We start from the raw sequence: 15,680 nt of genomic DNA, 5'->3' as shown, positions 1-15,680 counted from the left end.
ATCTCTACAAAGAGAACTCAATTGTGCTCTACAAAGAAGTAATCCTTACCATCCCACCATGAGAGTTCTGAAAGGTATTGCAAATATGCACCACTAGAGGGCATTTGCCAAAGGAGAACAAGATGGCCTCCAAGAACTCAAGGTGGTACCATATTTTATTTCCCCCACAGGGACTATTACTAAATTTGGCCTCCTAACAATGCTATAAAACAATATTATGATTTTATTTTAAGTCAGTTTTTCTACTTCTAGTCTGATCTTGCAGCACAGGCAGTGTGAGATGTTGAGGGCTGAAATGAGTCTAGTTTGAGAGTGAAAAGTTGATAAAGAATTCAGTAAAAATTGACACTCCAAGTAGTGAGATTCCCTCATCTCATTCTCTCCCTTAGTTGTCAGAACTAGAGGCAGGCAGAATTAATCAAAATTAGAATATAAAAGAAATATTTGCCTTCCTAGAATAAGAACCAGCATTTCAGATGAACATTTAACAACTGAACTAAATATTTGACAAGTTAAAGTCAATAACAGCCCTCAAGAACAGAAAATAAGTTTTTGAAGAACAAAACAAGGTAAGACTATCAAACAAAGTCCTGTATTTAAAAGTTCAGTGCTGGTCCCGGAGAGATAGCACAGCGGCGTTTGCCTTGCAAGCAGCCGATCCAGGACCAAAGGTGGTTGGTTCGAATCCCGGTGTCCCATATGGTCCCCCGTGCCTGCCAGGAGCTATTTCTGAGCAGACAGCCAGGAGTAACCCCTGAGCACTGCCGGGTGTGGCCCAAAAACAAAACAAAAAAAAAAAGTTCAGTGCTACCCCCAAAAGGGGGGATAGAGCAATAGTGCAGCAGTAGGGCATTTGCCTTGCATGAGGCTGACCAGAGATGGACCTGGGTTTGAACCCTGAGATCTCCTATGGTCCCCCAAGCCTTCCAGGAGCGATTTCTGAGTGCAAAGTCAGGAGTAAACCCTGAGCACTACTGGGTCTGGGCCAACCCTCCCCAACAAAAAAATTCATTGGTGGAGGAAAAAAGGAAATAGAATTGAAAATAGTCAAGGAATTAACACAAGAAAATGTTTCAAACTTTTTTTTAATGGTTCTAGATTACAGTAGTCTATAAGTAAACAGAACAATGGATTAAACTAAAATCGCACACATGCTCACACTGGGCAACATAAAATTTCAGAGGAAAAAACAAAACCCTATAAGGTTGGATATCAGAACTTCTCATCTGCAATTAGGGGGAATCAAATATAGTAGTACAAACTAATACCTCCCAAATTCTTAAGGGAAATTAGTTCTGTCTCAGAACTTTATCAAAAGTCAACTACAAGACATTAGGAACATTTAATTAACAGGCTAGGCCACAACAATTTTTTTTCAAGACCTTTTACTCCAGAAACTAGTAGTGGAGAATGTCCTCTTAAAACAAAGGAATTAAAACAAATAAGAGGAAGATATAAAGCCAAGATGTAGGATATCCAATTCAGGAGACAGAGGGAGTTTCCCAGAGATGATAAAAGTCAGTTCCAAAGGATAGCCTTAGGAAGCCCAGAGAATAGGTCAGAGTTTCCTAAAGAAATTTGTATGACAGAAAACAGGGAGAAGGGAAAAGAAGGCAGAAAACCAAGAAACATGCTGTTGGAATTGGCAAATAATTTTAGTTCCATCAGAGAGATAAAAATAAAAGAAACTTATGGAAGAATTATGCTCGTCCCAAATTCCTATATTGAGTCCCACTCACCATGTACTTGTACCATGTTTGTAGACAGGGCCTTCAAAGGGATGATTTTGTTAAAAAAAGAAAAGAAAAGAAAAAGAAAAAGAAAGAAAGAAAAGAAAAGAAAATGAGGCCACATGCAGAGGTTCCAATTTATGAGGTGTATTTAGAAGGGAAGAGGACTACTAAGATGCAGACTTGCCACTATACCAACCAAGGCCCACTTTTAAAACATAGCTGGAAGGTGGCTGTCTGCATGTCTAGGTCTCCTCCCAAAGTCAAGAAGTGAGGCCTCCAAAGTACATGTGACCTTATGACATCTTAGCATCAGGCTGCTAGCCTCTGAAATTTTAAGAAAATAAAAGATTCTTGTTCTAGCTACTATGGTCTATGGTATTTGTGAGGACAGCTTTAGAATACTACAGAAATGTGGATACATAGAGGGGTCTAGAAAACTATACAAATGAAAATTAAGGTTGTATTTACTCCTAAAGTAAAAACCCAAGAGGCTGCACAAAACAATGAAATGTACCCATATACAGTAGGTAAATAACATTTTATCAGCAATGAATAAAATTTAGTCATAATAATTAAAAAATTACATATGGATGCAATCATCTGAAGACCAGAAAAAAGAAAATTGTGACTGTAAGCATCTGTAAAAGTTAAATGCAGGGTCCAAGACAGTACCGGCACAAAACTAACCTGGGTTCAATCCTTAGCTTGGCATATTGTCTCCCAAGCATCACCAGGAGTGATCCCTATGCACAGAGCCAGAAGTAAGTCCTGAGCAGGGCCAGGTGTAGGATCCTTCCTCCACACACACAAAAATACTAAATCTCGGCTACATAGAGAGTTCAAAACTCTGGCACAGCCTCTGCATGCAGGAAACTTGGGTTTTAATCTGCAGCACTGCATAACTCCTGAGCACCATTGGAAGTTACCCCCAAGCACAGAGCCACTAGAAACCACTAACCTCTGCAGGTGTGGCCCAGAAACAGACCCCAAAATGCTCAATTCTATTTCATATTAAAAAGTCAGTAATTAGTGTCTATCACTGAAAGATTATGAAATTCATAAGTGAATACTAAAAATAAGAGATCAATTCCAGAGCTACTAAAAGAGCTAAAACTACAATGTTCAAGAATTTCAAAGGTTATCTATGATGAAAGGGAGTGGGCAGGAAAGGAAGTAGGTCAGAGAACTTTTATCGGTCTCAGCTTTTTTGCCAGTATCTCGGAAGCTAGTACTTGTGTTACTCTGATGAGAATCAAGTATTAATTCATAAAATATAAAGGGATGGAACTGATTCTTGCACGGTATAAAACAAAGCCAAGCATATAAGGGGGCACAGGGGCTCAGGAAGCTACAGGTTAGGTGGAAAGAGAAAATAGAAAACAGAAAAGGCCTTCTAGGAAAGAAAGAGGTGAACTGGTCATGAGAACCCAGGGATTGAGTCATGGCAGGTACTTTTGGGGTCCATCCAGAAATACTAGCGAAGTACCATCTTTGTGCCTCATATAAGTCCTTGATTGTAGTGTACCTGAGACCCACCCATTTCTGGGAGGGGTCTTGGGAACTGAATATTAGGTGTAACCTTACCTGCAAGACCCTCCCATTCCTGGGAGGGGTCTTGGAAAAGTTAGATAAGGCTGGGACAGAGGGAATTCGGCCCTTTTGGCCATTTCCTTTGGCCCTGAAGATGGCTGAAGTGAGTTAAGACGCAGGGCTAGCCAAGAATGGCTGAATGCTTGAAAGGTTATGAGTAGGCCACACACATGTGGTGGATAGGGCATGAATAAAGTTGTTGCTTCCTGACGCCTGCCTGTGAGTGAGTGATTACGCTGATTACCTGGGCCTGGAACCTGCCAGTTCATGGGGTTGCTGAGCCATGTGGCATGGAATGGCAGAGAGAGAAATCCACCTCCATCCACCACCATCCAGCCCCATCGTTAATTATTTCATGCTACATAATGGCGCCCGTACTTTGACCTGAATCCTGGACCCAAGAAGACAGCGAATATTGTGAGATTTTTGCTCTTCTGTTTCATTTTCGCTCTGTTCAAATGCAGTCAGCCCAAAGTGTTTGGCCACGTGAAGCCATGTTCAAAGATGGCCGTGACCCCTTCTAGGGGCAAAAGGGCAACTAAAGAAGGGAGGTGAAAGCTTGCATCACCTCCAGCCCAGGCTCAGGCCTAGAACTGAAACTTTGTTACAAGAAACAAAAACCTCGATCTTCTCATAAACTAATTAAAAGTCTAAATTGGAAATGGAGGAGAAAAAAGACTATTGAAAATGGACTGATTTTCTGAGAATGACCTTTGGCTTGAATTTGGATTTCGACTTTGGAAATTTCGGACTGAACTTTTAGTTTAAATCACTTGGAACTCTGGACATCCAAAAGCGCCCTGTGAAGATGTGGGCCATAAGCTGCTTCCAAAGTGCTCCTGGAGGGAAGAAAAGGCAACGGTGAAGCCCGTCCAGCATCAAAGAAGTGGCGAAAAGCTCCAAGCGGCAGCTCGGCTCCACCTTCCAAATCACAAAGGTGAAATGGCTCGAGCGAACCGGTGTGCACAAACTTTACAGAAGCCACGTGGTGAGATCAGCATGGGACAAATTAATCATCTGGACTTATAATTTTAGGTGTAGGGACTAAGTGGATAGTCATATTTTACTCATAGTTGGTGATGGGATAAGTTTTAGTGAGTTAATGGTTTAAAAAAAATAGGGAGGTGATACAGCTTAGCCCATTTAAACATCTGATTTCTAACCACCTGCATCTTTGTCTTAGTCATTTTCTTTATAATTTAAATGTGTTTTGTTGTCTTTCATAGTTAATATTTTCTATTGCAAAATGTTTTACTGTGTATTTTAATGTACTTAGCCTGTTTTTAAAATGTATGTTAAGCATTTATGCTGTAGTACTTGTGTATAGGAAAGGTATAGGAACAAAAAGTTCCCCCAATATAGTTTAAAAGTATAGGAACATGAAAGTTCCAGAATAGTGCTTGGTAAAAAAGCATTAATAAAATTTTAGGTTACAGGTGTATAGTATATTTCGCAAAAATATTATGTTTTTAAAAAGGGCTGGTATATTAATTTTCACTTTATTACGTTGGTGCATGAAAATATTAAGAAAAGGGGGAAATGTAGTGTACCTGAGACCCACCCATTTCTGGGAGGGGTCTTGGGAACTGAATATTAGGTGTAACCTTACCTGCAAGACCCTCCCATTCCTGGGAGGGGTCTTGGAAAAGTTAGATAAGGCTGGGACAGAGGGAATTCGGCCCTTTTGGCCATTTCCTTTGGCCCTGAAGATGGTTGAAGTGAGTTAAGACGCAGGGCTAGCCAAGAATGGCTGAATGCTTGAAAGGTTATGAGTAGGCCACACACATGTGGTGGATAGGGCATGAATAAAGTTGTTGCTTCCTGACGCCTGCCTGTGAGTGAGTGATTACGCCGATTACCTGGGCCTGGAACCCGCTGGCTAAATGGGGATGAGGAGCCACGTGGCCTAGATGGCAGAAAGAAATCCATCGCCATCCACCGCCATCCAGCCCCATTCTTAATTATGTAATGCAAGACTTGATAACCCTCTAAGTCAGCATTTCTTTATTGGGAGCTACATAATGTTTTGTGCACCTTCAGATGGGGTGGAGGTAGAAGTAAAAATGGTGTAAATGGGAAACCAGTAGAACAGGACCCTAGGAGAAAGGCAAGATCAAAATAGGGACATGGTTGGAACCAATCAGACTGGCTTCTCTGAGCCTTCCTAGAATTAAGGGCTATATCACTGCAGACCATGGGCAGCACCATGACCTTGAGCCTCACCTCCACCATGAGATGCTGCTGCAGTGTTCCAAAAGGTCCTGCAGTCCCCCACAACTGCTACCCTTTTCACCCGTTTCCTTTGCGTCGTCCTCCTCATTGGGCATTAGTTTAACTATATGTTGCTGGTCTTGCCTGAAGGATGTGAATCCAGGAGAACAAGGGTGGGGTCTAATTTGCTCAGGATAAGTCTCCAGAGTTCTAGGCAGAGATGGTAGAGCCCAATACTCAAGAAGGAGCCAACAGCTTGCTTCCTTCTGATCAGCTTTTCCAAGACAGACACAGCTATATGTCAAAGTCCTCTTGGACACAGGCTGAAACTATACATTTCTCTTCTTTCATTTTTAGGCCACACCCTGCTGTGTTCAGGATTTACTCCTAGCTCTGTGCTCAGGGATCACTTCTGAAGGGGCTAAAGGAATCATATTTGGTGTCTAGAATCAAAGTCAAATTTAGCCACATGCAAACCATGTGCCCTACCCACTCTGCTCTCTCCAGCACAAGAATCGTCATCTCTTAACAAGCTCATCTGCTGCCTTTATCCCAGAAAGAAAATCGTCATCAACTAACTCCTTAGTGTCCCCATCTATAAAAAAAAAAACTTTCCTCCCAGGACTTTAGTACTAGAGACAACCAGAAGACCCCATTGACCTCCCCACCTTGAGCAACAGATCCATCACCCCAGCTCTGACTCCCTCACAGCTCAGAGACTAGACAGTTGCAACACATGTGTTCCCCACCTCTGCCACGTACATTTCTGGATCTCCACAACTTCGCTGGGGTAGAGCTCCACTTCCAGGCGCCCGTCGGCCTGGTTCTTGTCTAACCAGCGATTGGCAGGGAAGGTGTACTGTTTGCCCTGGCGGGGCACACGGATCTGGACACTGCCCAGGAACCAGCCAGCATGCATGCCCGCGCTGTCATGTCCAATAATCAGTCGGTTGATCTGGAAGGAAACCCAGGGTTGTGACTGAGTCGATCTCTACCTCTCCCAAACTAGTACAAAGGACTTTCCTAAGCCCTGTTTCAGTTCCCCAGCCTGAATCTCATAACATCTCTCCTGCCTGTAGCCTGGAAGAAGCAGAGGAAGTGAGTGCAAGAGGGATCATACATGACATGAACTCAGACAGTTCCAGAACAATGATATATTAAATGCTAGATGGGGGGGGGGCCAAGGAAATGGCTCAAAGGACTGGAGTACATGCCTTGCATGCATAAGGCCGCAGTTTGATCCTTGGCCCTTCTAGTCCTTGCATGACCCCCTGAGCACCACTGGGGGTGACCCTGGTGGCTCTCAGAACTACTGGACCCAAGAAGTATTATATCACTGGTTTGAACATTCAACCATCCAGCCCCACTGGAGTATCACTGGGAATAGCGCACAGGCTTCCTAAGCAGTTCTTGAGAGGAAGCTCCATGTAATATATATGTGTGCATGTGTGTGTGTTTGTTTTTGGGTCACACCTAGCAATGTTCAGGGCTTACGTTTAGCTCTGCCCTGGTGTGCTCAAGGGATGAGATGAAATCCCAGAGGTCAAATCCAATTAGGCCATGTACAAGGCAAATCCAATCTAACCACATACTGCCCCCCAAAGAAATCAAACAATGAAATATGCCTCTGGGCATCTGAGAGCTGCTTAAATGACTTGGCCTGGTATGCTGTGAATGACACTGCTGCCTGCAGTTCTGTGTTTCTGCTTTACGCTTCCTGCATGGGTTGAAGGGACAATCTGTGTGGTCTCTGGGGTGCTGTGCCCAATATCACCTTTCCTGTCTACACCTGACCAACATGTCTCTCTTCCTAAATGCTCTGCCTGTTATCTCAGCTAGGTCACATCTCAGTATCTTTACACCAGGGCCATGTAAGTGATCTGACATTTGTCCCCAACCTTACATCTATGGGCCCAAGTTTCCAGTGTTTGTGCCTGCAGCCTGGAGCCCCAGGAGTGCTCAGCAGGAAACCAGCTATGTCACCAAGCCCAAGAGCCTGGGGGTAGCTGCCGAAGGCCTCAGAAGAGTCTAATCTGCTGTGGTATGACAGTCTAAGGAGGGAGAAGAGTAAGACAAGACATCTGTCTTCTACTGGATATAACCAGAAATGTCTAAGGTAATGACGGATGCTTACTCAAGGCCAAGTGCTCAAGCAGGGGGGGGGTGGTCAGCCAGCCTATGACAGAGAGGTGTTCCAGTGCTTCTGACACTTATGCACGTGTCATTGACACACTGCTAATGTCAATAAAAGTACCATTAGATTCCCTTTATGATGATGAGAAAACAGATACAAACTAGATGAAATAACTCTGCAGAGGAGAAGAAAATGGAGAGGTTATCTACAATTGGAGCCTCAGCTCCCAGTGTCTGAGACCCATGCTTGTTGAGGATTTTTTAGAAACTCAAGAAAGACCTCAATGGGGACAGAGAGAAGCATGGAGGTAAGGCCTTGTCTGCAGAAGGACGGTGGTTTGAAACCCGACATCCCATATGGTCCCCCAAGCCTGCCAGGAGCAATTTCTGAGTGTAGAGCCAGGAGTATCTCTGAGTGTTGCCGAGTGCGACCCAAAAACCAAAAAAAAAAATAAAAAAGGAAAGAAAGACCTCAGACCTGTCCCCACAGTCCTCCTCCCAGATGTCTCATTTAAATACTTGCTGCAGCACTAAACTCTTAGTAAAGGGAATGGGATTTCATGCTACAGTATTGGATCAAGATTAACATGTGAATAGGTTTTCACACCAAAAAAGTATGATTTTAACTCATCATTGTTAAAGCTATTAATGCCAGTCATTAGTGACTAGCATGAGCTTCCCAACAAATAGCAGAAGGCTCAAAAATAGATGAGACAGGGCATATCACTAAGAGTTTGTGTGTCCTTTTCCACAGATGCCTCCTTATAAGGGGCAGTCGGCCACACCAAGTCTAATTCAGGCATTCCTGGAATGGTTTCCCAACTGAAGTCCAAAAAGTCCAACTCTTGCCTCTCAGAACATGAGCAGTGGGATCACTGGGAGGCATGATCAAGAGACACACCTGGGTCCCTCAGTGAGAACAGAGTGTTAACAAGTTGTGCACTCTAATAACACAAGCCTCTGGGACCTCAACTCTGAAAGAACATTAAAATTTGAAGCGGGGAAGTCATTTCTGTCTTAGGTTCAGTTATTCCTTTACATTTCAGTCCTGTTCTCTGAGGTCAGGGCCCCAGAAAATAGGCCCTGGATATGTGAGTGAAGGAAATAAGGGGGTACAACCCTTGTTAGACCATATTCCACCCTCCAAAGACACTATAAATTTAACTACTTACTGTTCACCTATCTGCAACTGTTCTACAATGGGGCATTATTTCTCTCCGAAGTGGGTTCCCCCATGGTGTGTGTGTGTGTGTGTATGTATGTGTTTGAACCTATGATCCATGCATGCTTGAAAGTGTGTGTTTATGTGAGTGTAAATGGTGTGAATGTGTGCAAGAAAATGAGTGTGTGAATATATATGTGTGTGAATGATTGTGTGTGAAACTATGAGCATATATGAGCATATTTGAGTGTGGATGTATGTGTGAATGTTAGAGTGTGTGTGTGAGAGAATGTGTCTGAGTCTTGTGTGAGAGCACAGGGTGTCGGGTGAAGTGAGGCCACAGGTGTTGGGAGAAAGCTTACGTTCCCAATGTTGAGCGTCTCCAGGGTGAACTCATCCACACGGCCCCGTTCAAAGTAGTCTTTCAGGTTATTGTCCGACACCAGAAGAACTTGCTTGATGGTGTCAGACTTGTCCCCGTAGAGCTTGATGTAGACTCTGGAGTCAGTGCTGGCCCCGGACACATCCCCAGTCTTCAGGCTGATGTGGTAGCGGAAGTCTGGAGGGTCCCAGAAAGAGGTAGAAGGGAGGAGAGGGAATGCATACAGGGTGAGTAGACAGCAGCAGGCTCAGGACGGTGGTCAGCAATGAGGTGGAGTCTGCAGCCAGCTCTGGAGATAAGTTACCTTTAACTCTTTTCTATTGCTCATGATCAAACTAAAGAACTTTGAAATAGCACCAGCCAGAGAAGCTATAAGGCCTCAAGGACTATTCTTGGCACTGTAAGCAAAGTCCTTAGGAGAGTTACTAGAATGGGGATGTGGGGAAGAGCAAGGAAATGGATCTTTTAGGGGGAATGAACTGGCACTTGCACCATGGTGGTGGGTGAAATGAATCTCCCACACAGACGTGTTAGGTGAGACTTGACTTCTGCAAAACCAATGTGAATGACACATCCAAAAGAGATAAATTAAACATTCACAGTGTTCTCTCTACAGCCTCCTCCTGGTGTGGTCACCTTCACAAGACCCTGGATTTAAGACTCACATAGCAGACCACCAGCTCCTGGTTCTGCCTTTGTTCTCTTTTGGGCAGAGGCCCAGAAATGTGTAAGGTCCCACACATAAGGCTGTGCCCTCTTCACCTAGGCCCTTTCCTCTCCATCCTCCCCACACTGCCTTTTTAAAAAATGGTTTGAGAGCAGGAGATCATGCACTGTATGTAGGAGTCCCAGTCTCAATTAAAACCCAACACAAATACAGACACACACACACACACACACACACACACACACACACACACACCACCAACAGGTATGACAACTTTGCCCTCTCCCAAAAACTAAACAGAAAAGAAAGAATAGTACATGTGCTCTCCAGACAAGCACCCACCACCTGGGGTCATCAAGACAACTTACTCTTCAGTGTTGCATTGCTGTCACTGGGCAGCAGTTCTCGGACCAACTGTCCATCATCCTTGTCCTTGTCCAACCATCTGGTAGAAAATGAGGTGAGTCAGCTCTGCAGGTGGGCCTCAGGCACCAGAGAGACCCAAAGTCTGAGGTCAGTGAAAGAAATGGAGCCACGTGTACTCAGGTCCAAGGGGACTCCCCCCCCCCCCCCAAGACCTGACTGGAGATGGAGCATGGCCCTGAAAAGGAGAAAAGGAGAAGGGGGTATTGGGATAAGATGATAGGGAGGGACAAGGATTAAAGCAGAAGAAGAAAATAAATTTTGAAGGGAAAATTGGCCGGGGTGAGAACATTTGCTGAGAGGTGAGGCCAGAAGTAGTGTGGAGTCCCAGCAGGTGAAGCTGAAGTGATGCAAAGTTCCCTGGTGCAGGCTCCTGGTAATTCTAGTAAAAATCCCATCTCCAGTCAAGAACATCCATGGCAGCATTATCATGGGAAAGAGCCACCTCTTTGCTGAGGGCCCTCCAGGGTGGTGGCTATGCTGGAGTTGTAAGATAGCAGATGTGGGGACTGAGTGATAGCACAGTGGGTAGGACATTTGCTTGGCACGCAGCAGACCATGTTTGATCCCTGGCATTCTATATGGTCCCCCAAGCCTGCCAGAAGTGATTTCTGAGTGAAGAGCCCTAAGTGCTGCTGGGTGTGGCTCTCCCCTACAAAAATAATATCAGATGTAGTCCTCAGAGAACCTGCAGTTCAGATAGAAAGACAGGAGAGAGGGAAAAGCCCTGAAAGCTGCATCCAAGACAGAGGCGAGACCAATGCAGGCACAACAGAACATAAGAAGTGAGAAAGGCTGGTGGTGAAGTGCTTTGTTCAGAGTCTCTAAGGGAGAATAAGATTTCCTGGCAGGAGGAACAGGGTTTATAGACTACATGTTGGCCATCTGTCCAGTGGGCCATGGCACCAGCTCTCGTGGGTCTCCTGATGTGGAAAAGGCATTCATCGGGCTTACCTGGAAAGTGCCTTTCCCACCACACACAAAGCCCCAGCCCAAGCCAGCAGGCCTCAATGTCATCTGCTGACCTTCATGACACTCAGTGATCTGAGCTGATGCTCTCAGTCACTGAGGCCCTCACTGCTCTCGAGGGCAATCCCCATCCCACATCTGGACCTCTGAAGATAAGCCCCTTCTCCCTATTGGTCTATGTAGTTTCTCTGACATCTGAGAGTAGGCAGATCTAGCCAGGGCTGTGGGACTCATCTGAGAAAACCTAGGTAATGTCTCTGCCCCAGCACAGCTGCTTGGAGCTCAGGCCTCCCTGAGCATAGTGCTCTGTGCCTATATGGCAATTTCCTGCTCTGGATCCTGCTCCCAGGCCATGGTCATCATCCACTAGAGCCCTGTTGCCAATGGACTGCTGGCTAACACTGAAATGCTAGGGGACAAAGAAATCATTGCACTCCTTGTGAGCCTTGGTGCCACGAATTGAGACCACCAAGAAATATTTGCTAGAGATACAAATGTGTTGCACTAAACATGGAGGAGGAAACATATGGGGTCTGTAGGCTGGAGCCCCTCAAATCATCCCCTAAAGGTCTCCCTTTTTTGTCTTTCTACTGAGGTGCTCTGACCTAAACCAAAGCCATGAAATCTTCAGAGAAGAAGCCCAGTGTGCTGAGAAGCCCTGTCTGCTCTCCCTGCATTTCCTCCACCTCTCTGCCATGCCAGGCCACCCCAGCAGGGAGAGGAGGCCATCACTTATCATTTCTGTTTCTACCTAAGAAGTGGCTGGGTATTAATAGACATTTCCAAATATAGTCATTTCCTTCCGGCTTCAAACACTTCGGCCCAGTTTGAGAGTGAGATGTAGCCAAGTGGGTAAGGCAGTCTGCTATGCTTCTGTTACTCTGTCCCTAGAGTCCCCCAAAATGTGCAAGGACACAGGCACACATACACACAGTCACCCATGCACATATGTACATGCACATACTTGCTGAGCTAAAACCTTAGCACTCCCAGATCCTGGCAGAGAAACTCTGGTAAATAAGCCTGGTGTGTCCTCTTCCCCAGGGAGAAGCGGTTTAGGATCCTCATCCTAAATATCTCCTCCTCTGTATCTACTCCTCCATATCCATCCTTATTATCCACCATGTAGCAGCATCTGCCTCCTCAGTGTCTCCCTATGCCAAGGCAGCCTTAGCAAGATTAAAGGGAAAGATCTCAGGTTGGAACATGGCTCAGAGCGGTAGAACACACACAGAACACGCTCAAAGCCCTGACTTCAGTCTCCAAACCTACATGAGACTGCTACAACCAATGTGGCCCTGAAGACCTCCCAATCACTGCAAGTGTTCCAGAGCAGTGAAGCACAGGGCCTAAACTATCAGGCTGTGCATTGCTAGAACTGTCCACCCCCCCCCCACCCCATCCTGCTGAGCCCCACTGGATTTAAAAATAAAAAAGATGCACTTCTTTAAAATGCATAAAGCTTTGGTGAGTAGAGGGTGAGAGGGCTTGGAGCAAGGCAGAAGCTGGACCCCCTTCTGCACTGTGATCAGTATTGCTTCTGTCTTTAGCAGCCTCGGTTCCTCCAAAAGTGTAACCCCACTTAGCTGTCCTCATCACTCTAGGACATGTGCTTGTCTGAGGCACAGAAGAGCATAGAAGTAAGAGTTAGGCTAGTCCCAACGCTATGCACCAGCTGCAAGTGGATACCCCACCTCGATCCTCACATTTCCAGGGTAGCCCTGGTTCGGTTCCCAACCCACCCACCCACCCACAAAGACAAGACCCATGAGACCCCAAAGCAAACCAAAACAAAACTACACCAACATTTGGATGTTCACAAAGACATGGTGATACAGGGTGGATGCTCTAGCAGATAGAGGCATATGGAGCACAGGGTGGGGGGACCCTAGGGGGCTTCCCTCGCAGCTCCTTGCGGGCCCCACCTGAGACACGGGAACTCCACGTTGTCGCTCTCCGCTTGGCCCTCCTCCCTCACCAGCACACGATCCAGGAACCAGCCGCTGCCCGCGCCTTTGCCATCGTGCCGGACACGCACGCGTCTCACCTTGCGCATAGTGACCGCCTCGATGGTGAACTCATCTGCCTTCGGGTGAGATAGATGAATCATTAGGACACTGGCCCCCAGGGTGCTCTCCCCCCACACTGCAATCAGAAATGCTGGACAGCAAGGGCTGCCTATAAAGACACCTCTCCCCCAAGCACTTAGATCTATTAAGCAGAGTAGGGGAGCGGGGAGCGAGGGAAGGGGGACAGGGGTGCCGGCAAGGGCAGGTGCATGGCTGCAACTTACATTGCCCTTTTCAAACAGGTCAGTGTTGTTCCTGCAGTTGAAGAGCAGACGCTCCCCCGTGTCCCCCGCATCACCATAAAGGCAGAGGTAGACGTTGGCATCGGTTCCAGCACCTTCGAGTTCCCCCGTACACACAGTCACACGGTACCGGGCCACTGGAAGGCAGAGAGAGGGACCCCGCTGATTGATATCCACCAAGTGGCCCTGCTCCTCTCAGCTTCTGAGCCCTAACTGTTCCTTGCACCCAGTTCTCATCTGTGCAGATTGGCTCCCTCCTCTCACAATCCAAAGTTCACGGCAGCCTCTCCATGCTCCTGTCCATCTACAAATCCCTGCCCCAGACAGACAAAGTTTTCCAGTCCTGGACAGCCTTCATAATCCCCAGAACCACAAATGGTGGTTCTAAGAACCGTCGAGTTGGCATTGCTGGGAACCACTAGTGTAATCCACTCTGGCACTTGAGGTCATCCAAACCTTTGCCTCTGTGTGAATTGGAGGCAATTCATGTCTTTTTTTTTTTTTTTTTTTTTGGTTTTTGGGCCACACCCAGCGTTGCTCAGGGGTTACTCCTGGCTGTCTGCTCAGAAATAGCTCCTGGCAGGCATGGGGGACCATATGGGACACCGGGATTCGAACCAACCACCTTTGGTCCTGGAGCGGCTGCTTGCAAGGCAAACGCCGCTGTGCTATCTCTCCGGGCCCGGCAATTCATGTCTTGACATCCCATTCAGGCCTTCCTTCCTTCCTTCCTTCCTTCCTTCCTTCCTTCCTTCCTTCCTTCTTCCTTCCTTATTTGCCTCCCTCCTTCCTTCCCTGCCTTCCTTCCTTCCCTCCTTTCTTGTTCCCCCTTCCTTCCTTCCTTCCTTCCTTCCTTCCTTCCTCCTTCCTTCCTTCCTTCCTCCGTTCTTTCCTTCCTTCCTTCCTTCCTTCCTTCCTTCCTTCCTTCCTTCCTGCCTGCCTTTCTTCCCTCCTTTCTTGTTTCCCTCCTTCCTTCCTTTTTTCTTTCCTCCTTTCTTGTTTCCTCCTTCCTTCCTTCCTTCCTTTCATTCTTCTTTCTTTCTCTCCTTCCTTTCCCCAGCAGTCCTCAAGGATTACTCCTTGCTCTATGTTCAAGGATCAATCTTGGTTAGTGTAGGATACCATGCGAAGTGCCAGGTATCAAACCCAGATCAAGTGCATGCAAGGCAAGAGGCCTAAATGTCATATTATCTTTCCAGCCCTCCCCCCAAAAGAAGACAACAATGAGTTCTTCCAAACCTTAACCAGAGTTACCATATAGCCAGCAATTCCACACATAGATATATATGACCAAGAAAATGAAAAAAAAAAAAACACACAAAGATCCACACAAAACTTTTCACAAGAATATTCACAGGAGCATTATCAGGATAAATAGGTGGAAACCCTATTTATCAAGAATTGAGTGTGGTAGAATCATACCATGAAATATTATCCACCAAGAAGAAAAATCAATACCTGCTACAAGGTGGACAGTCCTTGAAAACACCATAAAAAGTGAAAGAAGACAAACACAAAAGGTTACATGTGATTCCAGTTTTAAAAAATGGCCAAACAGGCCAATTTATAGAGATAACAGCACAATTTAGGTTGTCAGTACTAGTAAGAGAGATGGGAAATGGGTGTGTGCTAAGGAGCACAGGGTAGATCTTTGGGGCAAAGAAAATGTTCTGGACTTGATTGTGATGTCAAGTTTCATCAATATATGAAATGCCATTTAATGATATATGTTAGACTATACTAAAAGTGAATTGTTGGGACTGGAGCAATTGTACAGTGGGTAGGGTGATTGCCTTGCACATGGCCAACTCAGGTTCAATTCCCACTATCCCATATGGTTTCCTGAGCCAGCCATGACCGATTCCTGAGTATAGAGCCAACTCTAAGCCCTGAAAACCACTAAGTGTGACCAAAAAAAAAAATAACAACCAAAAAAGTGAATTGATAGAACTGGAGTACAAAACTAAACAAAACTAAAACAAGGGCCAGGGGGTGTGGATTGGAGGCACCAAGACAATATTGAAGGAAAGAGGACTCTCTGGTGGAGGGTGTGGTGTTGGATTGTCATTTGCACAAAACCGTATCACATCATGAACAAT

At 45.8% G+C, this 15,680-nt stretch overlaps 2 protein-coding genes across 2 annotated transcripts in view; both read right to left on the bottom strand.

The window, feature by feature from the left end:
* Positions 1-8,548, bottom strand: part of ATP5F1A (ATP synthase F1 subunit alpha) — a 521,274-nt gene extending 512,726 nt beyond the window's left edge. Inside the window, exon 1 of the mRNA XM_049781552.1 lies at positions 8,544-8,548. The gene's annotated coding sequence lies outside the window, so the exon portion shown is untranslated. The remainder of the gene's footprint in view (positions 1-8,543) is intronic.
* Positions 1-15,680, bottom strand: part of LOXHD1 (lipoxygenase homology PLAT domains 1) — a 154,297-nt gene that overhangs the window by 76,216 nt on the left and 62,401 nt on the right. The window contains 5 exon segments of the mRNA XM_049781504.1: positions 6,297-6,489; positions 9,192-9,388; positions 10,247-10,323; positions 13,196-13,356; positions 13,564-13,718. Of these exon segments, the coding sequence (XP_049637461.1) occupies positions 6,297-6,489; positions 9,192-9,388; positions 10,247-10,323; positions 13,196-13,356; positions 13,564-13,718 (783 nt within the window).

The sequence above is a fragment of the Suncus etruscus genome, chromosome 10 (genome assembly GCF_024139225.1).
Source record: "Suncus etruscus isolate mSunEtr1 chromosome 10, mSunEtr1.pri.cur, whole genome shotgun sequence".
Classification (NCBI taxonomy): Eukaryota; Metazoa; Chordata; class Mammalia; order Eulipotyphla; family Soricidae; genus Suncus; species Suncus etruscus.
Note: the sequence above shows the minus strand (reverse complement) of the source record. Positions and strands in the feature narration are given on the sequence as shown.